The 27,899-nt window shown below is 38.5% G+C and overlaps 1 protein-coding gene across 5 annotated transcripts in view; it reads right to left on the bottom strand.

Moving 5' to 3' along the window:
- The window catches only part of USP33 (ubiquitin specific peptidase 33), a 65,852-nt gene that overhangs the window by 2,752 nt on the left and 35,201 nt on the right, over positions 1–27,899 (bottom strand). For 3 of the 5 annotated variants that reach the window (XM_003807783.5, XM_055117099.2, XM_034928860.3), the window contains 12 exons: positions 26,869–27,009; positions 24,582–24,694; positions 23,261–23,433; positions 23,068–23,162; positions 22,409–22,442; positions 19,853–19,898; positions 19,124–19,304; positions 16,992–17,118; positions 15,856–16,025; positions 14,441–14,522; positions 12,980–13,088; positions 2,624–2,726 (listed from right to left, as the gene is read on the bottom strand). In XM_003807783.5, coding sequence (XP_003807831.1) covers positions 2,624–2,726; positions 12,980–13,088; positions 14,441–14,522; positions 15,856–16,025; positions 16,992–17,118; positions 19,124–19,304; positions 19,853–19,898; positions 22,409–22,442; positions 23,068–23,162; positions 23,261–23,433; positions 24,582–24,694; positions 26,869–27,009 — 1,374 coding nt within the window. The remainder of the gene's footprint in view (positions 1–2,623; positions 2,727–12,979; positions 13,089–14,440; positions 14,523–15,855; positions 16,026–16,991; positions 17,119–19,123; positions 19,305–19,852; positions 19,899–22,408; positions 22,443–23,067; positions 23,163–23,260; positions 23,434–24,581; positions 24,695–26,868; positions 27,010–27,899) is intronic. The other 2 variants (XM_034928870.3, XM_055117100.3) reach the window with 1 other exon arrangement.

Below are 27,899 nucleotides of genomic sequence, written 5' to 3'. Positions count from 1 at the left end.
GATCCACCCCCCTCGGCCTCCCAAAGTGCTGGGATGACAGGCATGAGCCACCACGCCCGGCCCAGAAATTATTTTTTAACTCTCCATTTGGGGATTACAAGTCAAAATGTACCACTAATGCTATAAAATAGCAATTCCTTTGTAATTTGAAAGAAATTATACAATTAATTTGCTTCAGATTATCAAAGTAACATTAAAAACAATAAAAGCATTATAAAAGAAACCGTTTAAATACATTCTTTTTAAAATTTAAGGCAAAAGTGAACTGCATGGTCATCATCAAAAGTTGTAAAAGCAACTTAAACAAATTTACAATTAAAAAAACCCAATTAGAAAGCGGACAAAGAACATGAACGCTTCTCAAAAGAAGACATTTATGTGGCCAAAAAAACATGAAAAGAAGATCAACATCACTGATCATTAGAGAAACACAAATCAAAACCACAATGAGATACCATGTCACGTCAGTCAGAATGCCAATTATTAAAAAGTCAAGAAACAGGCTGGGCCCAGTGGCTTATGCCTGTAATCCCACCACTTTGGGAGGCCGAGGCAGGTGGCTCACTTGAGATCAGGAGTTTGAGACCAACCTGGCTAACATGGTGAAACCCCATCTCTACTAAAAATAGAAAAATTAGCCAGGCATGACAGCGGCACCTGTAATCCCAGCTACTCAGGACGCTGAGGCAGGACAATCGCCTGAACCCAGGAGGAGGTTGCAATGAGCTGAGATCACGCCACTCCACTCCAGCCTGAGTGACAAAGTGAGACTCTTTTTCAAAAAAAAGAGAGTCAAGAAACAAGAGATGCTGGCGAGGCTGTGGAGAAATGGGAACACTTTTACACTGTTGGTGGGAATGTAAATTAGTTCAACCATTGTGGAAGACAGTGTGGCAATTCCTCAAAGACCTAGAACCAGAAATACCATTTGACCCAGCAATCCCATTACTGGGTATATATCCAAAAGAATACAATTCATTCTATTATAAAGACACATGCACACATATGTTCACGGCAGCACTATTCACAATAGCAAAGATAAGGAATCAACCCAAATGCCCATCTATGATAGACTGGATAAAGAAAATGTGGTAAATATACACTATGGAATACTACGCAGCCATAAAAAGGAAAGAGATCATGTCCTGTGCAGGGACATGGATGGAGCTGGAAGCCATTATCCTCAGCAAACTAATGCAAGAACAGAAAACCAAACACTGCATGTTCTCACTTATAAGTGGGGGCTGAACAACAAGAACACAAGGACACAGGGAGGAGAACACACACTGGGGCCTGTTGGTGGGGGTTGAGGGATGAGGGGTGGGAGAACAACAGGAAAAACAGCTAATGCATGCTGGGCTTGATACCTAGGTAATGGGTTGATAGGTGGAGCAAATCGCCATGGCACATGTTTACCTATGTAACAAACCTGCACATCCTGCACATGTATGCTGGAACTTACAAAATAAAAATAAATTTTTTTAAAGGTGTAGAAAAGCCAGATACAGTGGTGTGCACCTATAGTCCCAGCTACTCAGGAGGCTGAAGCAAGAGGATCGCTGGAGCCCAGGAGTTTGAGGCCAGCCTGGACAATATAGAGAGAACTCAGTAATTCAGCACTTTGGGAGGCCAAGGTTGGTGCACTGCTTGAGCCCAGGAGTTCCTGGGCAACACTGTGAGACCATGTCTCTACAAATAATTGTAAAAAATAATTTTTAAATTAGCCAAGTGTGGTAGTAGATGCCTGTAGTCCCAACTACTCAGGAGATGGAGGTAGGAGGATTGCATGGGCTGAGAGTTCAGGGCTGCAGTGAGCGATAATCATGCTGCTGTACTTAAACCTGAGCAACAGGGTTAAGACCTTGTCTCTATTAATTTAAAATTTTAAAAAGTAAATACATAAATACAAAAAGCTTTAACTAGGCATATTGTTGCAGCCTTTTTCACATATCAGAATCTTTTTTTTTTTTTAAAAGACAAAGTCTTGCTCTGTCACCCAGGCTGGAGTACAGTGGCATGATCTCAGTTCACTGCAGCCTCCGCCTCGTGGATTCAAGCAATTCTCCTGCCTCAGCCTCCTGAGTAGCTGGGATTACAGGTGACTGCCACCACACCCAGCTAATTTTTGTATTTTTAGTAGAGACAGGGTTTCACTATGTTTCAGGCTGGTCTTGAATTCCTGACGTCAGGTGATCCACCCACGTTAGCCTCCCAAACTGTTGGGATTATGGGCGTGAGCCATCGTGCCTGGCACATATCAGAATATCTTATTTTCATATTATTAAATATTGTCATACAATTTTACTTTAAAAGTCCACTGTATTGAATAAACCATACTTTAAGCAACCTCTTATTCCTTATAAAGATTTCTAAAATTTTTTCAACATTAAGATCACAGATTTACTTTGTTCAGTTCTCTTATTCCTGCTATAATTCATAAAATAAGTTTAACAAAATTTACAACCAACAGAATATAAACTAGAACGTAAGATCCCTGAGGACAGGATCTTTTTCTCTTCTGTTCAATAGTGTAATCCCAAGTGCACACAGATATTCAAGAAATATTTGTCAAACAAAAAAACAAATAATTTACCAAAAAAAAATTTTTCAGTCAACCACTTACCTCCATCTTTACCCTTCACAAAACTTTCCCATTCTCTAAACCACTGCATACTGATGCAATAAAAAGTAGCTGGAGAGTCCTCTTTTTGGAACGCTCTGTTAAGCTGCAAGGGGGAAAAAAAACAGTCATCTAATATCTAAAACTTGCTTTATGGCAAAACAATACCATCATTCCACTTCAGTGTTTGATAACTCAGCACTTTGGGAGGCTGAGGCAGGAGGAGTCCTTGAACCCAGGAGTTCCAAACCAGTCTGGGCAACATCGTGAGAACATCTCTACAAAAAAAAAATTATTATTTTTATTTATTTATTTATTTTTGAGATAGAGTTTTGCTGTTGTTGCCCAGGCTGGAGTACAATGGCATGATCTGGGCTCACTGTAACCTCCGCCTCCCAAGTTCAAGTGATTCTCCAGCCTCAGCCTCCCGGGTAGCTAGGATTACAGGTGCCTGCCACCGCACCTGGCTAATTTTTGTATTTTTAGTAGAGATGAGGTTTTGCCATGTTGGCCAGGCTGGTCTTGAACTCCTGACCTCAAGTGATACCTGCCTTGCGCTCCCAAAGTGCTGGGATTACAGATGTGAGCCACCACACTCGGCCTACACACAAAAAAAATTTTTTTAATTAGCTGTGTGAGGTGATTTGCACCTGTAGTCCCAGCTACTAGGGGAAGCTGAGGTAGGAGGATTACTTGAGCCCAGAAGGTTGAGACTACAGTGAGCCGTGATTGTGCCACTGTACTCCAGCCTGGGTGACAGAACAAGACCCTGTCTCAAAAAAAAAAAAAAAAAAAAAAAAACCAGTGGTACAGTAAGATGTATGCTAACTTAGTACTAGAATACGTGGTAGCATCTATGAATAAACAATTCTAGGTTCTGTCTCAAAATTTAACAAGTATACATAAAAGGGGCATAAAGACTGGGTAAATGAAGATGGTCAAGACAAAGTCTTCAAAACAATAAATACGCCACATATTTATTAAAAATCTAATGTGTAAACTTTATGTACACATACTATATCCACAGTCTATACTTTTTGTTTACTTAAGATACTGGTAGACAACTTGCTATTACCATGCTGCAATGAATGAACGATCTTGTACATGTCATTTCACAAGCAATATACATAAATGTATAGGTAAATTCTAATAAGTGATGGGACAGTCCCTGAAGACCAATTCCCTCTTCCAGCCCTCAGGCCTAAGGAATGGGTATATGACTCAAACTATACACAACTCTGTCAGAAATAAAAATCTTCAGAGAAGTGACCTAATGGTTAGAATGGAATCATTCCAATGTCAATTCAGGTAGATACTCAGGGCTACCTTAGTTCTCAAACTTTTGGAGGTCTGGTTTTTCAATTTTTATTCTTAGTAAATTTCTTTTTTGCCAGGTTAGCCAGTCTGGCTTCTACCACTTGCAATTAAAAAAAAACCCAAGTGAGAGAAAAACTGATATAGAAAGAGAAGCACAAGCAAAAGAGGCTTGGGAAAATTAAGAGTATTTGGAATTAATCTAATTGTAGTAGTGCGTAAGTAGTGTGTAAGTAGTGTGTAGTAGTGTGTAAGTAATTGCCCATCTCATGATGGGCAATTCAATCCATGGAACACACTACCTGTGGACAAAGACAACCAAGTTCAGATTATATAATTCCTCTAATCAAATTAATCAAAACCCTGTAATTATTCACAGATACCCTTATAAAAATAGCCCAGAAGTACCTCCATGATCTCACCCCATAATCTGACCTCATCCTTCTTCCTCATTTTTCACTGATGATCATACTGGCCACTTTGTTATTCCCAGAACCAAACAAATACACCTCTGCCTCACAAGCCTTTTGCACTAACCCTTCTTTTTGCAGGTATCTGAATGACTATCTCCCTTACCTCCTTTAAGTCTTTGCTTAAATGTCATCTTCTCAATGAGGCCTATCTTGACCACCCTGTTTAAAACTCCAACCTGGGCCGGGCGCAGTGGCTCATGCCTGTAATCCCAGCACTTCGGAAGGCCAAGGCAGACCACTTGAGGTCAGGAGTTCGAGACCAGTCTGGCCAACATGGTGAAACCTCATCTCTACTAATAATACAAAAATTAGCTAGGCATGGTGGTGGGTGCCTGTAATCCCAGCTACTTGGGAGGCTGAGGCAGGAGAATCACTTGAACTCGGGAGGAGGAGGTTGCAGTGGGCCGATATTGTGCCACCGCACTCTAGCCTGGACAAAAAAGCAAGACTCCATCTCAAAAGTAAAATAAAATATAAAACTCCAACCTGACTCCTCCCCCTCACCAGTGTAATCTTGGTGCCTCTAATTCTGTTCAATGTTTCCCTTTTCCATTGTACCTATCACCTTTTAATATAACATATAACATATTTATTAAATATAAGCTCTGGCATCGCACAGTGGCTCACTTGAGACCAGAAAATTCAAGACCAGCCTGGGCAACATGGTAAAACCCCATCTCTACTAAAAATACACAAAAAATTAGCTGGGTGTGGTGGCACATCCCTATAGTCCCAGCTATTCATCAGGAGGCTGATGTGGGGGATCTCTTGAGCCTGGGAGATCAAGGCTGCAAAATTAACTGGGTGTGGTGGCACATGCCTATAGTCTCAGCTATTCATCAGGAGGCTGATGTGGAGGATCTCTTGAGCGTGGGAGATCGAGGCTACAGAAAGCTGTGATCATGCCACCGTGCTCCAGCCCGGGCAAAAGAGCAACAACTTGTCTCAAAAAAAAAAAAAAAAGAAAAGTATATATGTGTGTGTGTATGCATATATAAGCTCTCTGAAGGCAAAGATCTTTCTGGGACACAAGGTAGCTGCTTCAATGGAACAATGAAATGGAAAATGCTGTGGCAGTCTCTGATGGTTAACAAAGAAATTAAGGCATATTTGTCTCAAGGCATGGAATTAAAGTTCGGGCTTTCTGTGATGTGCAACTTATCCCTAGAGAACTGAGAGTTCTAAAATGTCATATCAGACTGAATCTGCCAGATGCTGGATTCTAACAACCATTAAATTCATACCACTACCATGTTTGAAAACTTTCAGGACTTACTTTATCTTTGGTATTGAGAAGTTACTTCCTATGTGTTTAGGTAGACGCTTTTTAAAATTTAGTTAAGCACAGTTACCTCATTAATTTAAGGATGTGTTTCTCTCTAGTTCTGGAAAATTTATCTAAATGGTTACTCTAAATGTAGTTCTCACTCTGTTCTCTTTTAAAAAATACATAATAGAAAAACAATGGATCCTATAGCTATCCAACATGTCAAAACTTTTCTTCCTTCTGTTTATCTTTTTGTGCTTCACCTTAGGAGAAATCTTTCCGCTATATCTTTCAGCATACTCATTTCCTCTCCAGTAGTATTTATTTTGCCATTCAATCAACCCATCTATTGAGGTTTTGTTTTGTTATTTAGGATACAATATCCTTATGTATCTCCCTGAATATCAATCATACTTCACATGGTCTACACTCACTGCTCTACCCAGGCAGATACCTTTATGCTTGCTGCCTGGTACAGTGCAACAGGCAGAATGCTAAGGTCATCATCCATATCTGTCACTTCCAAAATTAAAGCCCACACAGTCATTTCCTGTGGCCCTTGGCTTGCTTCTTTGATCTGATCCTATCTGCTTTTTCAGTTTTTCAGAAACTTCACTTAGCTTCCAATCCACTAAGGGCACCTATTTTTATATTCCAGTGTTATTTCTGTTAACACAAATGCTTTGTTTAAAAAAAAGGGGGGGGGGCTGAATAAAACAAAAAAAAAACCCTAATATTATAGAATAATAATAGGTTTGCACTTTTTAATTTTTTTTTTTTTTTTTTTTTGGGACAGAATCTCACTCTTTCATCCAGGCTGGAGTGCACTGGTACGATCTTGGCTCACTGCAATCTCCACCTCCCCAATTCAAGCGATTCTCCTGCCTCGGCCTCCCTAGTAGCTGGGATTACAGGCGCCCGCCACCATGCCTGGCTAATTTTTGTATTTTTAGTAGAGATGGGGTTTCACCATGTTGGCCAGGCTGGTCTTGAACTCCTGACCTCAAGTGATCCGCCTGCCTCAGCCTCCCAAGGTGCTGGGATTACAGGCGTGAGCCACTGAGCCCAGCCAATTTTATTTATTTTTAAAGACAGGGTCTTGCTCTGTTGCCTAGGCTGGAGTGCAGGGTCATGGTCATAGCTCACTGTAATCTCCAATTCCTAGGCTCAAGCAATCCCCTCTTCTCAGCCTCCCAAAGTGCTAGCAAGGCATAAGCCACCTTGCCCAGCCCCAGATTTGCTTTAAAAAAAAAAAACAAAAACAATTTTATTAAGGTGTAATCCTCCCACTCTTCGTATGGACTTTAATGGTTTTCTGTAAATGTATAGTTGTGCAACTGTCACCACAATCCAGCTTAGAGCCCTCCAACACCCACAAAAGCTGTCCTGCACCAGTTTGCAATCAATTCCCCTTCTCAGCCCTTGAAATCACTAACTGTTTGTCTCCACACTTTTTCCCTTTTTAGAAATTTCATATAAATGAAATTAGACATTATATAATCTTTTGTATGTCTTACACTTGGCATAATGTTTCTAATATTCATCCATGTTGCTTCATGGATCAGTACGCCATGATCTTTTTACTGCTGAGTAGCATTTTATTATACAACTATAACACATTTTGTTTATCCATTTGTCAGATGATAGACATTTCAATTGTTTCCAGTTTTGGGCAATTATGAACAATACTGCCATAAACATTTGTTTACATGTTTTATGTTAACATAAATTTTCATTTCTCTGGAATGAATACCTAAGAGTGGGATTGCTGGGTCATGTACTAGGTGTTGAACCTACAAGAAATTACCAAACTGTTTATCATTTGGCAAACAGCATTTTGCATGCTCATCATTGATATTCATAGGAATTCCCTAATGACTGACACTGTGTACTTTTTATGTGCTTATTAGACCTATTTTCTTAACGGTAATTCCTATCCAAATTTTTTGCCTATCTTCCAATTGGAGTATTTGTTTACTTATTGAGTTGTATGTTCTTTTTATATATAGTCTGGATATGAGTCCTTTGATGACACGTGATTTGTAAACACCTATAACTTACACTGGATTTAGGTCTACCTTCCTAACCCAGTGTTTTACCACGTACCACTATTCTTGGACTTTGTGAATGACTCATTCGTAACCATAATATCCTACATTGGCTCTGACCATGGAAGTCATTTTACACAAAAGAAATGAAGAAACAGGCTTACTTCCATAAAATTCGCTGATCTTACCATGCGCTATCATGCAAAAGATGTTGGCCTACTGGACTTAGTTTTTTGTGTGGGTGGCAACACTTTGTGGGTTTGGTACTATCTTACACGATGTAGTATATGCTCCAAATTAGAAACCAATATATGGTGGTTTTTCCCATAACTGGAATACATAAACCTAGGAGTCAGGTAAAGGAAATAAGAGAGCTCATCTACTACTACCTACTGACATATTCACTAAAGTTTTGCTTCCCATACTCACAACTTCGGCCTCTACTAAATGTGGAAGATTTATATCCCAAGGGAACACAACAACAATTTGACTGGACTAAAAGTTGAGACAGCCCCCTGGCCATTTTGAGTTTCTCATGTCACTGAATCAGCAAGCAAAGAGGAGGTTACAGTACTGGCTGCAATGACTGACCCCAGTTATAAAGGGTAAATAAAATGAATACTACATTACTACATAATAGGAACGAAGAGGATTATGTTGGGAAACCAGATTATACCCACTGTGTTAGTTTCAGAGGGATGCTATAACAAAATGCCACAAATTTGGTAAATGAAAAGGTATTTATTCTCTCAGTTTTAGAGAACAGAACTCCAAAATCAAAGTGTCAGGAGAACCATTCACCCTGCAGAGGCTCTAGGGGAAGACTCCATTCCTTGCCTGTCATGCTTCTAAAGCTTCTACCTTGCAGCTGTATCATTCCAATCTCTGCCTCCATCTTCATGATTTTCACCTCTTCTCTGCGTATCTCTCTGCTGTGTATCTCTGTGAAAGGTCACTTACTGGATTTAGGGCCCATTCAGACAACTGAGGATGATCTCATCTCACAAATCCTTACATATGCAAATACTCTTTTTTCAAGTAAGGTCACATTCACCAATAAGGTTAATTTACAGAGATTAGAGTATGGAAATATCTTTTTGGGAACCACCATTCAACCCACTATAGGCACCATTTAGTATTTCCATACTCAGAGAGAGAAATTTAATACAGACAAGACTACTAAAGGTTCAAACCCTTCAGAAATGAAGGTCTGGGTTATTTTATGAGGTAAATACATTCACAACCAGCCAGGGTATTGGCTGAGAACAGAGGAAATAAGAAATGGGTAGTGATTAGCTATAGATACATATTTCTTCCTTGCTCCACGTACATATTTATAAATATTTACCAGATGTTGAAATAACTACCAATTTATTTTTTTCCTTTCATTTGACTACTATAACGTTACTGTTCATTCTTTAGATTACAGACCATAACAGGGAAAAGTGTGACTATACTCTCTGAACTAAAAGATTTATGAACATCATTTAGAAATAGGTATAGTGACTGGTGGGACTTTGGGTCTCCCAAATATGGGGAAAGGGCAAATGCAACACATACTGGTGCAGGAGCTAGTTGTATTACATCAGGCAGAAGCATGATATTGTTGCTACTGTTGTTTGGTTGTGTAAGTGCATATGGGTGCTGAGTTGACAAAGGGGTAGGCTGTGCTGTATTATCTGTTAATGAACATCATTTTCATGTATTCATATACTTCCTTCTGTGAAGACAAGCCTACATTTTGCAGGATCCATTGCCAGTAGTACGCCAGACTATATATAACCATGATATATGAAATATATGAAAGGTATAAGAGAAAGAAAAATGATTTTCCCCTCTGGTGGCAGCTTTGGGCAGGCTTGAGGCATCCACAGATAGCATAAGTAGGGTTTTGCCACCACTTCTAAGCATCTTCCAAAGAATCCAATCTCACTTAGTATTGTACACAGCTAACATCTTTAACAGCAGCATCCTGTGTCTTCTGGGCATCCTCTTGAATAATTCACTTGGGTCCTGATAGTAGCAGTAGCTTCTCAGGTTTCTGAGCACTGCCATAGGCAGACAGCTGAAATCGTTTCCAAGGGCTTTATGCAGTTTTGAATTTTTTAAAACTCTGAAGCAATCTGAAACTTATAGGAAAACTCCAAGTATACAAAGAAATTTTCTTTACCTAGTTTGATTTCAGAATAAGTTGCTGAACAGATGTTCCTTTCCTCCAAATAGTTTGTTGTTTTACAAAATGTCCCTCAATTAGGGTTTGTGACTTTCCTCATTTGAGATTCAGGTTATCCACCTGTGTACCAAAGAAGTGGTGCCATGTTCTTCTAATTGTATACTATTCTGGCACATAATTTTGATTTTGTTTCATTTCTTTCTTTTTTTTAAGATATAAAGTCTCACTATGTTGTCCAGGCTGGTCTTAAACTCCTGGGCTCAAGTGATCCTCTTGCCTCCGCCTCCTGAATATCTGGAACTTACACACCAGCACACCCAACTAATTGATTTGTTTCATTTCTAATGATGCTCATTTTATCTTCATCGAGATGGTGTCAGGATTCTCTGCTGAAAGTTAGTCTTTTCCCTTTGTAATTAATAAGTGTTTAATGAGGGAGTTAAGTTGAAATGATATAAGCATTCCAATCCTCATCCTTTCCATTTATTCATTCATTTATTTATACCAATATGGATGCAATATCTCCTATTTTATTTAATGAGGTTATATGTTACTGTAATTTATTTTGAGGCTAGGCACAGTAGTTTATGCTTGTAATCCCAGAGCTTTGGGAGGCAGAGGCAGGAAAATCACTTGAGGCCAGGAATTAGAGACCAGCCTGAGCAAGACAGCAAGACACTGTCTCTACAAAAAAATTTATTTTTTAAATTAGCCACACATGGTGGTGTGCATCTGTAGTCCTAGCTACTCGGGATGCTGAGGCAGGAGGATCCCTTTAGCCTAGGAGTTCAAGGTTACAGTGAACTATGACCAGCCACTGCATTCCAGCCTGGTGACAGAATGAGACCCTGTCTTTTAGAATAAAATTTAGAAATATATAGATATATATAGATACATATCTATATATCTATATTTTATATACATGTTTAACATATTCTGTATATATAGAACATATTCTCTCTATATATAAAGCTACATATAGATCTATCTAGATAGATCTATATATATATGTCTCTGACAGCTAGGTATGATCAATCCTACTGGAGTAATCAATAGATTGGAGTAATCAATCTATATATAGATATAGATATCTATATAAACATATAGACATATATATATCTGAGAGCTAGGTATGATCAATCCTACTGGAGTAATCATTGATCCAAGGCACTTTCAGTGAGAGTTAAGAAATATCAAGTTTCTATACATGCATACACATACACACACACACACACACACACACATGTCCATATTTACTCAGCTATTATCATGAGTTCACAAAGATACCCATAACTCCAATCCAATAACAACACAAGGTAAAGTTTAGTTTTCTCCTTTTCCATATTTGAAACTTCCTCATCTGACAATGAGAAACTTGGTACTCATTACACTTATGTCCTGATCATTTTCCCATATGGAACCAATCACTCACTGCCACTACCACCACTATGCTGTACCCTTGCAGCCACCAATGTCAGGCCAACATGGGCATCCCTTCTTATCCTGCCTGGGCTCTAACACCCTTGATTGGGCTCATGCCACTCACTATACAGAAATTCTCTTTACCCTCTGTGGTTATAAACACCATTCTTGGCCACTGCTTCTCTTCCATCCACAATGTGGTACCCTATTCCACTTTTAGATTTCCTGAAAGTCAGCAGTGGTCTTCTTGACCTTCACTGCCCAGTCCTTTCAATAGTAATGTACATCTCTCATTCCCTATATTCTGATTCTATTCAAAATACTTAGAATAGCTTCTATTAATCAAATCCTGACAGACACAGTCATTAGCCATTATTTAAGCATTGATGGAAAAAACTATTTTTAATATTCAACTAAAGTTTGCTTCCTTAGATTCAAGAAGCAAATGAAGCCCATGTAAAATAAATAAATCTATACCTGCATCTTTTTTATGTAAAATTTACTTTACTTTAGGCAAGGGCACAAAAAAAGCCCTGAATCAATGAGGAAAAGCAGGAGTGTGTGTGTGTCTACACATGTACAGGAAATGAATAATACAAAACATACTGGACATCTTATTTTGATCTGCTCAATATCTTCTCCACTGCTTTTACTAAAAGAATCCCAATTTTTTTCTTGCAGTATTACTCCTCCCCGTAATAGTGTCTCAGTAGATTTATGAATAAACGTGTCTCTCAAGTGATCCAAATTTTCAATTGTCTTAAATAGTTGGAGTTATGTTACTGACAACAGTACTGCAGAGACTTCTTGCTACGTCAATAATTGGAAGGGTACTAGTCCTTGCCCATAAAACCTGGTTGTTCATGCTTTTGATTTTATGACCACACTTTCTGTTGCTTACAATTAAGGGACACCTCATAATATGCTCAGTTTGTGAAAAATGAGTATATTTATAAGCCCAGGAGTCCCTCAAAAAAACAAAAGAATATTATATCTCACAAAAGAATCAAAGTAGTACATGCAGTCTGGATAGACTACAGACAACACTAACTTAAGGAAACCTGTAATTTTCCATTTCAATAAGATTTCTGCCAGTGCCAATACATTAAAAAAAAAAAAAAAAAAAAGTATTGTCAATCCATAAAAGCAAAAACCCACAAAGGGGCCAGGAGCAGTGGCTCATGCCTATAATCCCAGTACTGTGTGGGGCCAAGACAGAAAATCACGTGAGGTCAGGAGTTCGGGACCAGCATGGCCAACATGGCAAAACCCTGTCTCTACTAAAAATACAAAAATTAGCCTAGCGTGGTGGGGCATGCCTGTAGTTCCAGCTACTTGGGAAGCTGAGGCAGGAGAATTGCTTGAACCTAGGAGGCAGAGGTTGCTGTGAGCCAAGATTGCACCACTGCACTCCAGCCTGGGCGACAGAGCAAGATTTTGTCTCATAAACACATACACAAAAAAAAAAAAACACACAAAGGGAGAACATAACTCAACAGAACTGTAGTGAACTGCCTGAGGTCATTCACCATTATGCACCTAGAACACTTGAAATCTATTACAACTCTTTCATCCAATCATTTTATTAATATCATATAACTCTGATAATTGTCAGGTCTTCATCTTTATCCTAGATCAATTTGAAAAGCATCACTTTTTTACCCGAATAAAAATTTCCAATTCAGTTTTTCTTCTTTTTTCAATTTTTTCCGCCTCAATTTGGCAAGTATGACAAATGTACAGATGGTTGACAGCTGGTCCTCCACCATACCTAAAGCATGAAAAATTTAAGAATTAAAACTATGGCAATCTTAAGAAAGCTTATGTTCTAGGAAGTTTGTTTCTAACATTTAAGTCAGTGGCCAAATACCCAGTAAAAATAAATCTTCTTAATAAAATTCTCAAAGTAATATAAAAATCAAAAATCATATAAGGACTTGTTATTATGTTTATTAAGGTCAGTGACTTTATCAGTTTATTGCTTAACCTGCTTTATCTATATTTCAACTTTCCCTTATTTCTGCTCCAAAATGTTAGCGCCAACAACAAACTAAAAGAAGTGGTTTCAAAAAGTATCATACAACATATAAATCTTAGTTACACATCACAGTCACAGTCAAGTTTTCATCAGATGAAGGCCTCCCCTGGCCTCTCAAGTAAGAAGCATTCAATGTATGAATTATTTTTAATATTTAATTAAAGAAAACATAATTAGTAGGAAAATTGTGGTGGAAAATGTTTTAAAATAAAGGTCAGGAGTTGCGAGACCAACCTGGCCAATGTGGTGAAACCCCGTCTCTATTAAAAATATAAACATTAGCCAGGCATGGTGATGTGTGCCTGTAATCTCAGGTACTTGGGAGGGTGAGGCACAAAATCGCTTGAAACTGGGAGGCAGAGGTTGCAGTGAGCTGAGATTGCACCACTGCACTCCAGACTGGGCGACAGAGCGAGACTCCATCTTAAAATTTTAAAGTTTATGATGTTAAGGCCAGGCCCAGTGATGCATGCCTGTAATCCCAATACTTTGGACTTTGGGAGGCCAAAGCAGCCACATGGCTTGAGCCCAGGAGTTCAAGATCAGCCCAGGCAACATGGCAAAACCCCATCTCTACAAAAAACACCCCAAAATTAGCCAGACATGGTGATGCATGCCTGTGATCCCAGCAACTCGGCAGGCTGAAGTGAGAGGACCACTGGAGCCTAGGAGGTTGACGCTGCAGTGAGCCAAGATCGTGCCACTGCACTCCAGCCTGGTTGACGGAGCAAGACCTTGTCTCAAAAAAAAAAGAAAAAAAAATTTACAATTTAAGAGTAAGATACTCAATTGTGGGAGTATATACATATGTAAAATTTTAGTGTGGGGATATGCAAAATATTTTAAACAAGGTACTTAAATTACCATAGCATACCTTCACAGATAGATAATTAGAAAAAATTAAAATTAATTATCTAGACTATGCCACAGTAGCTACAAAGTCTTCCTACTCACACTTTAGAATGAATAAGTGAGGGAAAAGAATAAACACATAGCACAAGGAGCATCTCTGAAATAATCCAATCCCCTTTTAACCAGTTTAACCGACTTTCACAACACTGTATGGTCTGATTTAAAAAACAAACCTGCTATATAGGTTATCCCAAATGTTCTGAGGCAGCATCAAAACCAGGTCTTCAATATAACCAGCTTTTCTTGGAGGAACACCTAAAAAAATATATAAACATATCTGTTTCATGCTTTTAATTATATTCCTTTCAAACATTAAACTCATTTTTTTTAACAGTAACTAAATGACAGATCAATCATCATTTTTTTTTAAGTGGAAGGGTCTTGTTCTGTCACCCAGTCCAGAGAGTGCAGTGGCATGATCGTGGCTCACAGCAGCCTCAAAATTCCTGGGCTCAAGGGATCCTCCCACCCCAGCCTCCTGAGTAGCTGGGACTACAGGCATGCTTCAACACACCCAGCTAACTTTTCTTTTCTTTTCTTTTTTTTTTTTCTGAAGAAACAGGCTCTCATTATGTTGCCCAGGCTGGTCTCGAACTCATGACTTCAAGTGATCCTCCTGCTTTGGCCTCCCAAAGTGCTGAGATTAGAGGCATAAGCCACTGTGTCTGGCCATTTTTTTGAGTCAAGGTCTCACTCTGTCACCCAGGCTGGAGTGCAGCAGCATGACCATGGCTCACTGCAACCTCAAACTCTAGGGCTCAAGGAGTCCTCCTGCCTCAGCCTCCTGAGACAATGGGATTACAGGTGTGAGCCACTGCACCCAGCTCAATCATTATTCTTACACTCTCTCTCCCAAGAAAGGTAATTATAAAGCATTTTTGGTGATTGTGTTTCCTCAAGATGAACATACACCTTAAAATTTCTATGTCCAATACAGGTATCCCTATCCCTTCTGGTTTCACTACAAACATAATTACCATGAATATCCCATCTTCAACCTTGAAGTTTAATTGGCGTCACACAAAGGTCCTATTTATTGTAGAAATAAACATTAACACAGCCAATCTCACAAGGGCCAAAGTTATATTTAATTATGAGGCTTTTTTTTCTTAAATCCCAGATACATTTCCATACTTGGGAAAAAAGCCAGCTATTCATTTAGACAATGGGGTTAAGAACCACCAATATAGTCGACAGATAAAATCACCAGCACAGGAATGTCTCAGGTAGGAAAAATGATGTATAATAGAGGAGCTCACTGTAATGTAAACAGCTGTTTATGTATCTTACTCTACTATGAAATTAGAGCTTTCACAGAAGAAAAAGGATTTTTAGTGTCCTTAGGCACTAGTAAAAAGTTTAGAAAGCATGTACTCAGTAAATATATGTTCAATAAAGAAGCTAGAGATTACCTACAATTAAAAAGGAAGGGTGAATTTCTGAAACCATATGGAATTAAAACACATTAAGTTTGAATGCAGGTGGGGAAATGGGAAATAAGTGGGAGAGGAAAATTCTTGGCTCTCCTAATTTGCAAATTATTTTACAGCAAACTTCTACCACCGGTTTGCATTACAGGATTTCTTACCTCCATGAATACAAAGAAAGTCATTATTTGAAATAGGGCCAGGTTCGGCAAAGGTCTTAAATTTATTAAGCCACTGTCGAGAAATATAAAACTGAAGGAGGCTTGGTTCCATTATGTTCAATAAATTTGATATCCTTCTCCTCTCTTTCTGTGCCTCTTCGCTGCTCTTCCTATTAAGGACAATGATTAGTTAAATTCAATATGCATTTTACTACATTACCAGTAGATGGATTTTTCTTCTTATTAGACTTAACACACATATTAACACTATCTTTATTAGGTCTTGGGAATTTCAAGAGAAATATACTTTGTATTATCCACCAAATACATTATATACTCTTAGGGATGAAACTGTATCTTACCTACAGGTATCCACATAACTACTGGAACACAGTAAGCATTCAAATGTTTGTTAATAAGATCAAGCTAAATAATTAATCTGCTTCTGTTTCAGAAGCTAGCATCTTCTTTTATAAGATGCTAAAAAAAACCAAGTATTTTTATAGTAATACTTTCATTATTAGCTACTTTAGGAGAAAATTTGGTACTTAATTCAGACCATCAATGCCTAATTTTTAAATTAAACCTAATCTTTCTTTTTCTTTTTTTTTCTTTTTTTTTCAGATGGCGTCTCACTCTGTTGCCGAGGCTGGAGTGCAGTGGCGCAATCTAGGCTCACTGCAACCCCCACCCGCCGGGTTCAAGCGATTCTCCTGCCTCAGCCTCCCCAGTAGCTGGGATTACAGGCGCCTGCCACAACACCTGACTAATTTTTGTATTTTTAGTAGAGACAGGGTTTCACCATCTTGGCCAGGCTGGTCTTGAACTCCTGACCTCGTGATCCACCCGCCTCGGCCTCCCAAAGTGCTGGGATTACAGGCCTGAGCCACTGTGCCCGGCACTAAAATTAATCTTACTAAAACAAAATATATCCCTTTGCTCTTCAAGTAAATGATTTAGCATTTTCTGAACAAAGAATCATTCTACATATACAGCCTTTCACTGTATTTTACTGTAATGAAATAGGAGGAAAACAATTCCTAATCTTGACTCAGCAATCCATTAGAATGTCTTAGAAGTCACTGATAAGCCCAAAATGGGAGATGTCCTTTCGCATCTACAGTTATTTCCATTACCTATAGAAAAGAACGTAAGCTTCTGCATTTTGTACAGTAGATTCTGAAACTTCAGTGACACTCTGATCATCAAATTCATACCAGAGATTATTTAGATTGTTTCGGCAGTAGGCTATATAGTGTCCACCTGAATTTGAGGGAAAAGAAGTCATTACAGTAATACAAAAACAACAGAAGAAATGAAGATAAACTTTTTATATTTCCAGTGCCTAGCACAGTAGCTGGAATATAGGAAGAATTATGCTTGTATTTTTTTTTTCAATTTGCACGCTTGCCACCATTCCTTCATCACCTGATGAAAGAACATGTAATTTTTAAAATTTTTTTATTTTTTAATAGACACAGTCTTGCTCTGTTGCCCAAGCTGGAGTTCAGTGAAGGGATCACAGCTCACTGCAGCCTCAAATTTCTGGGCTCAAGCTATCCTCTTGCCTCAGCCTCCTGAGTAATTGGAACTACAGGTGCACATCACCACACCCAGCTAATTTATTTTTGTTTTTTTACAGATGGGGTCTTGCTATGTTGTCCAGGCTGTTCTCAAATTCCGAGCCTCAAGTGATCCTTCTGCCTCAGCCTCCAAAGGTGCTGGGATTACAGGCATGAGTCATTAACACCTGCGGGGGTCTGTCCCACAGACCCTGACCCAATGACGGATGAATAAAGTACACTGACACAGATATTCTGCTTTGCCAGTCTGGCTAAGCATCTGGGCCACTTACAGACTCCAAGAACAGTGCTGTAAACAGTTGCAGACAGCAGCCTCGACGAGCCAGTGAGACTCACATTTATTCAGTACAGATTAATTGACAAAGCCTTGAGTCAACACCACTAGACGGTAATTGATATTGCAAACCTCCCCAGTAGAAAGCAATTAAGAACCCGGTAAATCAAAGGTTAGTCTTAGGACCACATGGGTAAACAAGCTAGTGAGATAAACTCCCCACATTCCTTTTCTACTCTAATTTACTTAACTAAGGGGACAAGGCTGCCTTCAGCCAAGTACTATATGTAAAAACTCCCAGCCCTCCAGAAGGGTTTGTGTATATTTTCTAAAACTAAAATTTTTCCCACCAGCCTGACTGCGCCCCCACAAACACCCAGCTATTAGAAAACATATTATTTTTTTTATTTCTATTTTTGAGATGGAGTTTTGCTCTTGTTGCCCAGGCTGGAGTGCAATGGTGCAATCTCAGCTCACTGAAACCTCCACCTTCCAGGTTCAAGCGATTCTCCTGTCTCAGCCTCCCGAGTAGCTGGGATTACAGGCGCCTGCCATCATGCTTGGCTAATTTTTTGTATTTTTAGTAGAGACGGGGTTTCACAATGTCGGCCAGACTGGTCACGAACTCCTGACTTCAGATGATCCACCTGCCTTGGCCTCCCAGTGCTGGGATTACAGGTATGAGCCACCACACCCGGCTAGAACACATAATCTTAAAAAATCCAGTATAAAAATCATGTTAGGGCCAGGCATGGTGGCTCACGCCTGTAATCCCAGCACTTTGGGAGGCCGAGGCAGGCGGATCACGAGGTCAGGAGATCGAGACCATCCTGGCTAACATGGTGAAACCCCGTCTCCACTAAAAATACAAAAAAATTAGCTGGGCGTGGTGGCAGGCGCCTGTAGTCCCAGCTACTTGGGAGGCTGAGGCAGGAGAATGGCGTGAACCTGGGAGGCAGTGGTTGCAGTGAGCCAAGATCGTGCCACTGCACTCCAGCCTGGGCAACAGAGTGAGACTCTGTCTCCAAAAAAAAAAAAAAAAAAAAAAAAATCATGTTAATGCCTTATTAACTGTATACAATTTTCAATATTGGAAACATCATAGTAAAAATATTTAATTGCATAAAATTATCTGACATGTTTTTAATAATTAGCAGTAACATCTGTTTTTAACGTTTTTTCTTTTATTCAGATATTATTTAAAAGATTAATTAGGATGTTTATTTATTTATTTTGTAGAGATGGGGTTTCACTGTGCTGCCCAGGCTGGTCTCAAACTCCTGGCTTTAATTAAGTGATTCTCCCACCTCATTCTCCCAAAAGGCTGGTATTACAGGTATGAGCCACCACGCCCAGGCTTATTTTAATTTTTTTTTTAATCTAGGAACAATTGTTAAACCTATATACTTACTACTTGCAGTTCCATGATGGCAAATGACTGACAGAAGATCATATGTCACAATTTGAGCTGGACTATCCTTAGCAAGAAATGGCTGAAGATCCAAGCCTTCTAGCGGAAATGAAACATGGGTACTGATTTTGGTGGAAAACATTAGTTCATGTCTGAATCTTTTAAGGTGGATGCATAAAATCTAAAAGAGAATAAAATTCAAAACTAATTTGTCAATACAGAAAACAAAAAGCATTATAACAGGTAAAACTTAGTGACATTTTTATTCAACAAGCAAGAAACCGAGGTGTTCAATCAAAATACAATTATAAAGTTATTTAGATTTTCATTTAGTTTTAAATGCTAGATAAAGCAGTCTATTCAATATATACTGAAGTGTCAAGGTTAAGTATTGATCTGCAATTATAACCTGCTTCCAGAGATGTTAAAAATATGGAAATGGTGAAACATGGTACTTTCTAAGTTCACTGCTATTTGTTTTTCTAATTTTACACTTTAGACCTGGCAAGATCCTGCAAGTATGATTAAACTTTGTTCAACACAGCACATTGTTAAAGGGCACTTACGGTATTTAACTCAATATTTTAAAACTGAATAATCTTAAAAAGGCATGCATAGCAATCATTCAATTCTTCAACCAAGCAAAGAGAATTTATTACTACATTTTGTTACATTAATACTTTATGTTCCTACCACACAATATAAGTTGAATTAAAATAATGCCCATACCTCAGGAAACTTTTGTACTTTACAAAACTTCACTCCATTTCTCAACCTAAGGGGAGAAAAGAGAAAATCAATTAGTCTACAAAAAAACTTAGTATATTTAAATTTGCAACAAAAATCTTTTAGAAAATGCAGAGATCCAGCCTGGCAAACATGGTGAAATCCCGTCTCTACTAAAAATACAAAATTAGCCAGGCATGGTGGCACATGCCTGTAGTCCCAGATACTCAGGAGGCTGAGGCAGGAGAATCACGAATCCGGGACACAGAGTTTGCAGAGAGCCAAGATCGCACCATTGTACTCCAGCCTGGGCTAGAGTGAGACCCTGTCTCAAAAAAAAAAAAAAAAGAAAGAAAGAAAGAAAATGCAGAGACAAAAGATATCAGACTAGAAATACTTGCCACTGAATTATGTTACACGTATACATTAAATATCTTAATCAAAACACTGGAGTCCCTTATTGTAAAAAATAATTTAAACTGGCCAGGCGCAGTGGCTCACGCCTGTCATCTCAGCACTTTGGGAGGCCAAGGCGGGCCGATCATAAGGTCAGGAGATGGAGACCATCCTGGCCAACATGGTGAAACCCCATGTCTACTAAAATACAAAAAATTAGCCGGGCACGGTGGTGCACGCCTGTAGTCCCAGCTATTCATGAGGCTGAGGCAGAGTAATCACTTGAACCCAGGAGGCGGAGGCTGCAGTGAGTCAATATCATGCCACTGCACTCCAGCCTGGGGACAGAGCAAGACTCCATCTCAAAAAATAACAATAGTAATTTAAACCAAGATATCAGTAATCAAAAATTTAGAGAGCTGTATAACTCTTTGATGAAAATTGTTTTAACAAATGTGCTACTGTCTGTGGTGTGGCTATGCCTTTAAAACATCTAGATATTAAGTAAAACCAGATAAAGCAAAACCTCAGTTTTATAAAATTTGTAGTTCAAGTCAACATATCAAACTCTTGGCCAGGCACCGTGGCTCACGCCTATAATCCCAGCATTTTGGGAGGCCAAGGTGGGCAGATCACCTGAGGTCAGGAGTTTAAGACCAGCCTGACCAATATGGCAAAACCCCATCTCAACTAAAAATACAAAAATTAGCTGGGTGTGGTGGCGGGCGCCTGTAATCCCAGCTACTCAAGAGGCTGAGGCAGGGAAAATTGCTTGAACCCAGAAGGCAGAGGTTGCAGTGAGCCGAGATCACACCACTGCACTCCAGCCTGGGCGACAGAGCAAGGCTCCCTCTCAAGAAGAAAAAAAAAAAAAAAAGTCTTGGCCGGACACAGTGGCTCACGCTTGTAATCTCAGCATTTTGGGAGGCCAATGTTGGCAAATCATGTGAGCCAAGGAGTTCACAAACAGCCTGGGCAACATGACAAAACCCCATTTCTACAAAAAATACAAATTAGCCAGGCATGGTGGCATGCATCTGTAGTCCCAGCTACTTGAGAGGCTGAGGCAGGAGGATCGCTTGTGCCCAGGAAGCTGAGCCTGCAAAGAGCTGTAATCATGCTACTGAATCTTCAGCCTTGGCGACAGAATGAGACTATGTCTCAAATGAAAAAACAAAAAACAAAAAACCTTTATTCTTACATGTGGAAAAAACGATAAAGGATGGTTATTATTATATAATCAAAATTAATATACATTTGACAGATCTCTACTTTGAATCTGGAGGTAGATGCAAGGTTCTTTTCCATCTTCACTGTTATCTTTTTCTTAGTATGCTTTGCTTTACAAGGAACAATCCCTTTCCAAGCCAACTTCCTTTTCAGCAGTCAGCTAGGGCTTCAAGAACAAAGTGATACTTTCTCCAAAAGTAGAAGTCAGCTTTTTCATCTTTATCAACCAAATAGTATACCATTCCTTTCTGTCATGTCATGATCAGTTGCAGATCAATGTTTCCTTGAGGTTACTGCCAAGAACTAGAAGTCTGTATTATCCCAGATCTTATTAGCAAGCCGTTGCATTCCTATTACAGAGATTGAGAAGAAATTTCCAGTTCACTTTGCCTCACAAATAGCTGCTTTTCACCAAGTCTTCCAACACTTTTTTCTGACTTACCACTAAGAAGCATTAAAAGTCTAAATTGATTACAAGACAGAAAAAGGCAGCTGGTAGTAGATGTAAACAAAATCAGACTTTAGCTGTCTTTCTCGTATGCCATCGTTAACAGCAGATAACATCGAAGTTGGTATAACCTTTAGGAATTTTATGTGGATATGAAACTTTGTACCTTTCACTTCCTGAATCTAGCCTGTTAAAATGGTAATTCAGAAGAAAATATTGCCTTATTTAGGAATACGTTTTATGCAAAATCACATACAGATTTCATCCCTCAAAATATACTCTCACATCTTAATAAGCCTATTAAATTTGTCAAATTTTTACCTCACATTTGTTTCACAAAACAGCTAATCTCTATTATTACTAGGATAAACCTTTCTGGCCTATATTTTTCTAAATACAGTGGCAAATTTAACTCCACATACCCAATTCTAAAAACCAAGAAAAATACACAACATGCAATTAAAAGCACTGTCAATGTCACTTACTTTTTGCATTTTTCACAACTGTACATATTGTCACCTGCAAATAAAACAGATCTGGCATTGGTTTCAAATTAACAGCAAATTGCTTATTATGGTCCTGTAATTATTTGATTTTGCCCCATGCTGACCTCCCAGCACAGAAAAACAAGGTTCCATTTTTTTAATCTATGCTCATGAATCAGGTTACTGTTTACCTTCCCCTCCCTTAAGTCCTGCCAACATTGAAGACCTACCTCAAATAATATCTTTTCCATTTATTCATTGAACAAAACTTACTGACTGCCTGTCATATGTCCAAGCAAGGTGCTAGACACACAAAAATAGTGAATGACCTTAAACGATACGGAGTAGTTCACAATTACAGACACACAAATAAGTCCATTATTTTGGTTGAGTTTGCCCTTCTATGGATCTCAGAACAGCTTTAAAACATTTCACTTATCATTTGTCTTATACTACAGGAATTCACATGAATTCCTTCAGGATGTGATTTTTCTTGTTATATTTATATTATCAAGGTAGACACTAACCGAATGCCAATATGTGAAAGTACTATTAAGCTGTCTTAAAACTTAGCTTTTATGAATACATTTTATTATTTAGTCCCACTAGTATTTTAGATTTACCTACAAAAATTTAGCCATAGATATTATATTTCTTACCTTTTAGTTCATCTCTGGCAAAGAAGGCAGCAAGACAATCTTGCAAGGTTACTACTGGACCCCAAAACCAGCTAGGGACACATGAGACAACAAACCTGAAACATCATTGATAGAAAAAAAAGGAAGTGTTCTGCCAGTACAGCAGAAACAGCAGTTTTAACAATCATGTAATACAAAGAAAATAAATACATACCTCTTCACATATTCCATGAAAAAAGCTATCCACCCTTGTGGAGCATATGCTTCGCCACATGATCCTGCTTTGACTATAGAAGTTGGATGACTTGATGAATGCAGCTTAGCAAGGTCTTCCTTGCCAGGAATTGGCAAGGACAGATCTTGAAAGGTCTCGAGGGTTACAGACACCTAAAATTGTTTTGTGTTTTAAAAATGGGATGAACATAATGCAGCAAAACATTTCCAAGGTTAGATTTTAGACTCTAAAGATCAAAGCATGTTTAAATAAGCAAAAAAACAAAAAACAAAAAACAAAAAAAAACACGCAAATTGAACTGCTTTCATAGTCATAATAGCAAAAAAAAAAAAAAACAAAAAAACAAAAACAAAACACACTTGTTCTGTACCAGGTATCTTCACATAAGTCCTGTGCAATAGTATTAGCATCCCCATTACAATCACAGACACTGCAGCATTAAACACCCCAAATCCAGCCACTGCATCTTGAGGTCCAAACTCTTAAGCACTATTGTATTTATTTCTGAAAATTGACCTTTGATGGTAGTTTTAAAATGTTTTTTAAAAAGGGTGAGACAAAATCTGGCATCTAATTTTAAATAGCTAAAAACATGCCTGATAATTCCACTTAAATATTTAGTACCAAAATAACCTACATTAAAACAACCCGATTGAAAGTTCTTAGATTTGACTTGAGATTCTAACACAATTGAAATCTTCTTTTTGTTTTTCAGATGTTATTTCATATTCATCATTGCACTAAAGTAAAACTGTACTTAAGAAAAGCTCAAAGAAACTTTGAAGGATTGAAGTGTTATTAAAAAATTCATGATGATTTTAATGTATGCCTTTGTTATTGTCTATGAATTTGATACTACCTTTAGTATCTGAGTCCCATCCTAAACATGGAAAAATATTTACAAACCATATATGACCAAATGTAAGAGATACATTCACAGCTTTGTACCTGTGAATAAACAGATTCCCAGTATACAAATTTCATCAGCCTGGGAGAATATGCAGGTGTTACCAATTCTTGTTGCTGAGCAACTTCTCACCTTTATATGTAACCAAAATAGATGACGAAGGATAATATGTGCCTGTCCAATGATGGGTCACCATCCTTTAAACAGGATGCTGCTACTTCCAAAAAAGTAAATTCTACACCTAGAATCAATTTGTGTTGATGTAAACACAATAAATGCATGTATGATCATCAATAGCAAAGAGAAGGAATTAAACTTTTCACATCATCTTGTCACATTTTTAAAAATCATTTGACACGAATTTTCTGTGTATTCTAATACCCTCATACTCACCCTGTCACAAGTCAGACACTGCACTGAACTAATGATTGTTCCATCAAATATGTCTGAAATAACACTTCTGTATTTCTTGTGCTGTTTTTTTCTCTTTGGAGATGCAGACTGAGCTAGGATTGAAAAACATTTAAAAAAAATCAAAGCAGCTCCTTTAACATTTTTCTCTGGAATCTTTTTTTGTCTTGTCAATCTTACTTGTATATCATCTCTAGAATCCTTAAACTGTAAAAATTACTGTGTTGAAAATTTTCAAAATACTCTTCAAAAGAGCATAAGTATTAAAAAAATAAAAGAAACTAAGCAGACAAGGCTTAAGATATTTGTTGTTGTTTTTGTTTTTTTGTTTTGAGGTGGAGTCTCGCACTGTTGCCCACACTGGAGTGCAGTGGCGCGATCTCGGCTCACTGCCAAGTTCTGCCTCCCGGGTTCATGCCATTCTCCTACCTTAGCCTCCCAAGTAGCTGGGACTATAGGCGCCCACCACCACGCCCAGCTATTTTTTTGTATTTTTAGTAGAGACGGGGTTTCACCATATTAGCCAGGATGGTCTCGATCTCCTGACCTCATGATCCACCCACCTCAGCCTCCCAAAGTACTGAGATTACAGGCGTGAGCCACCGCACCCAGCCTGTTTTTTTTTTTAAAGTATAAATGATCCTTGGCCACCATAAATGTACATATGAGAAAATGAACAAAATTCTAAATTAGCACAAAACCACAAATGCTTCATCACTGGGATGTTTACTTAAATGTTTTACAAGTCAAAAGAAGAGGGGAAGAGGTTAGAAAGTGAGGGAAAGATGATGAAAGTCATCATCAAGCTAAAGATGAAATAGAAGGGGTTCGGTCTCCCTATCCTGACTTGAGAGCAATTCTGTTTTCACTTATTTGTTTTTGTCTCCAAGTAAGGCTTTATTTGAAGAAAAGATTCTATTATTTAAAGTTTTTAAGAGTTCTTTATATATTTCTGGATACATGTCCTTTGCTAGCTATATGATTTATAAATACATCCAACCTTATCTTTCCATTCTCTGAATGTCCTTTGTCAACAAAAATCTTTAATTTTTTTCTTTAATGGATCATGCTTTTAATGTCTTTAAGAACTCTTTGTCTAACCCAAGGCCATGAAGACTTTCTCCTATGTTTTCTTCTAAGAAAACATAATACTGGAACTCCCATATATACCTGGAAGGAATACTAAATGGTAGACACTCTGGTAAAAAGTCTGGCAGTTTAATACAACTATAAGCATTAAACAAACATAAAACCCAGTAACCCCACTTCTAGGTATTTGTCCTAGACAAATGAAAAAATGTTCTTACAAAAACCTATACATAAATTTTAGAGCAACATTATTCATAATTGCCAAAAATTGGAAACAATTCGAAAGTCCACCAGTAGGTAAATAAACAGTGGTATACCCATAAAAAATGAGATATTAGGCCGGGCATGGTGGCTCATGCCTGTAATTCTAACACTTTGGGAGGCAGAGGCGGGCAGATCACGAGGTCAGGAGTTCGAGACCAGCATGGCCCATCTCTACTAAAAATACAAAAAATTAGCCAGGCATGGTGGCATGCACCTGTAGTCTCAGCTACTCGGGAGGCTGAGGCAGGAGAACTGCTTGAACCTGGCAGGCAGAGGTTGCAGTGGGCCAAGACTGCACCACTGTACTCCAGCCTGGGCGACAGTGAGACTCCATCTCAAAACAAAACAAAAAAAAAGAAACATTACTTGGTAGTAAAAGGAACAAACTATTCAGACACGCAGTAACATATCTGAATTTCAAATGCATTATCCTGAGAGGCAAACCTGTTTCAAAAGACTACATATGAAAAGATTTTTAAAAATCAAAAGACTACATACTATATGATTCCATTTATATGACATTCTAGGAAAAGGCAAAACAATAAGAAAAGAGGATCAAGGGTGCCAGAACATAGGAATAGAGAAATGATCTGATTACAAAGTAGTACTATGCAGGAATTCTTTGGGGTGTTAGAGCTGTTCTGTATTCTGTTTGTGGTGGTAACAAGAATCTATGCTGCAAGTGTTAAAATTCATAAAGCTCTATACAAGAAAAAGTGAATTCAACTGTATGTAAAATTTTAAAAGCAGAGTACCAACACACAAAATTTTTAATCATGTCTATGTAAAATTACGCTATCAATTTTAAAAGATCAAATCATATTTCATAATTAACACTTTAAATTATCAAGTACCAAAACCATCATTTTAAACTAAGACCCAAAGCAAAAGAGACTGAATAAGAGAAACGTTTTACCTTTTTTGTGTGGTGGTGCCAATCCTGGCCACAAATTGCCTGATTTAGGAGGGCTTGCCGATAAACGTGGATTAACACCTTCATTTGATGGAAGGATCTGTGGTGTAGACAGGTCATTCGAATGGACATCAGTGATATATTCTGTAAGATTTAAAATTTGCATTATTACCTTAAATAGTAAAATTATTCTAACTGTCCAATAATGTTAAAGGTTTCTTAATTTGATATTTTGAACACAATCATATTAACAAATGTCAAGTTAAATACTTAACAAAGTGCTTACTAAGCAAAATAACAGTAATCTTCTACCCAGAAATCCAACTAATTTTTGTTCGTTTGTTTTTTTGAGACAGAGTCTCCCTCTGTCCCCCAGGCTGCAGTGCAGAGGTGCGATCTCAGCTCACTGCAACCTCCGCATCCCGGATTCAAGCGATTCTTCTGCCTCAGCCTCCCAAGTAGCTGAGATTACAGGCATGTGCCACCAGGCCCACCTCATTTTTGTATTTTTAGTAGAGATGGGGTTTCACCATTTTGGCCAGGCTGGTCTCAAACTCCTGGCCTCAAGTGATCCACCCACTTTGGCCTCTCAAAGTGTTGGGATTATAGGCATGAACCACCGTGCCCAATCCCAACTAATGTTTATAACACATGACTATTACAGGCAGTTTAGGAAGTGAGCAGTGGAAATACAAAGCCAAAGAGGATCTTGTTTGTCCAAATATAGCATTAAAAAAAAAAAAAAGAGGCTAGGCTGGGTGGCTAACGCCTACAATCCCAACACTGGGAGGCCAAGGTGGGAAGACTGCTTGAGCCCAGGAGTTCAAGACCAACTGCGCAACATCATGAGACCCCCATCTCTACAAAAAAATCTAAAAATTAGCTGGGCATGGTGGTGTACGCCTGTAGTGCTGGCTACTCAAGAGGCTGAGGTGGGAGGATCACTTGAGCCCAGGAGGTTGAGGCTGTGGTGAGATGTGATCATGCCACTGCACTCCAGCCTGGGTGACAGAATGAGACCCTGTTTCAGGAAA

This window comes from Pan paniscus, chromosome 1, assembly GCF_029289425.2.
Source record: "Pan paniscus chromosome 1, NHGRI_mPanPan1-v2.0_pri, whole genome shotgun sequence".
NCBI lineage: Eukaryota > Metazoa > Chordata > Mammalia > Primates > Hominidae > Pan > Pan paniscus.
Note: the sequence above shows the minus strand (reverse complement) of the source record. Positions and strands in the feature narration are given on the sequence as shown.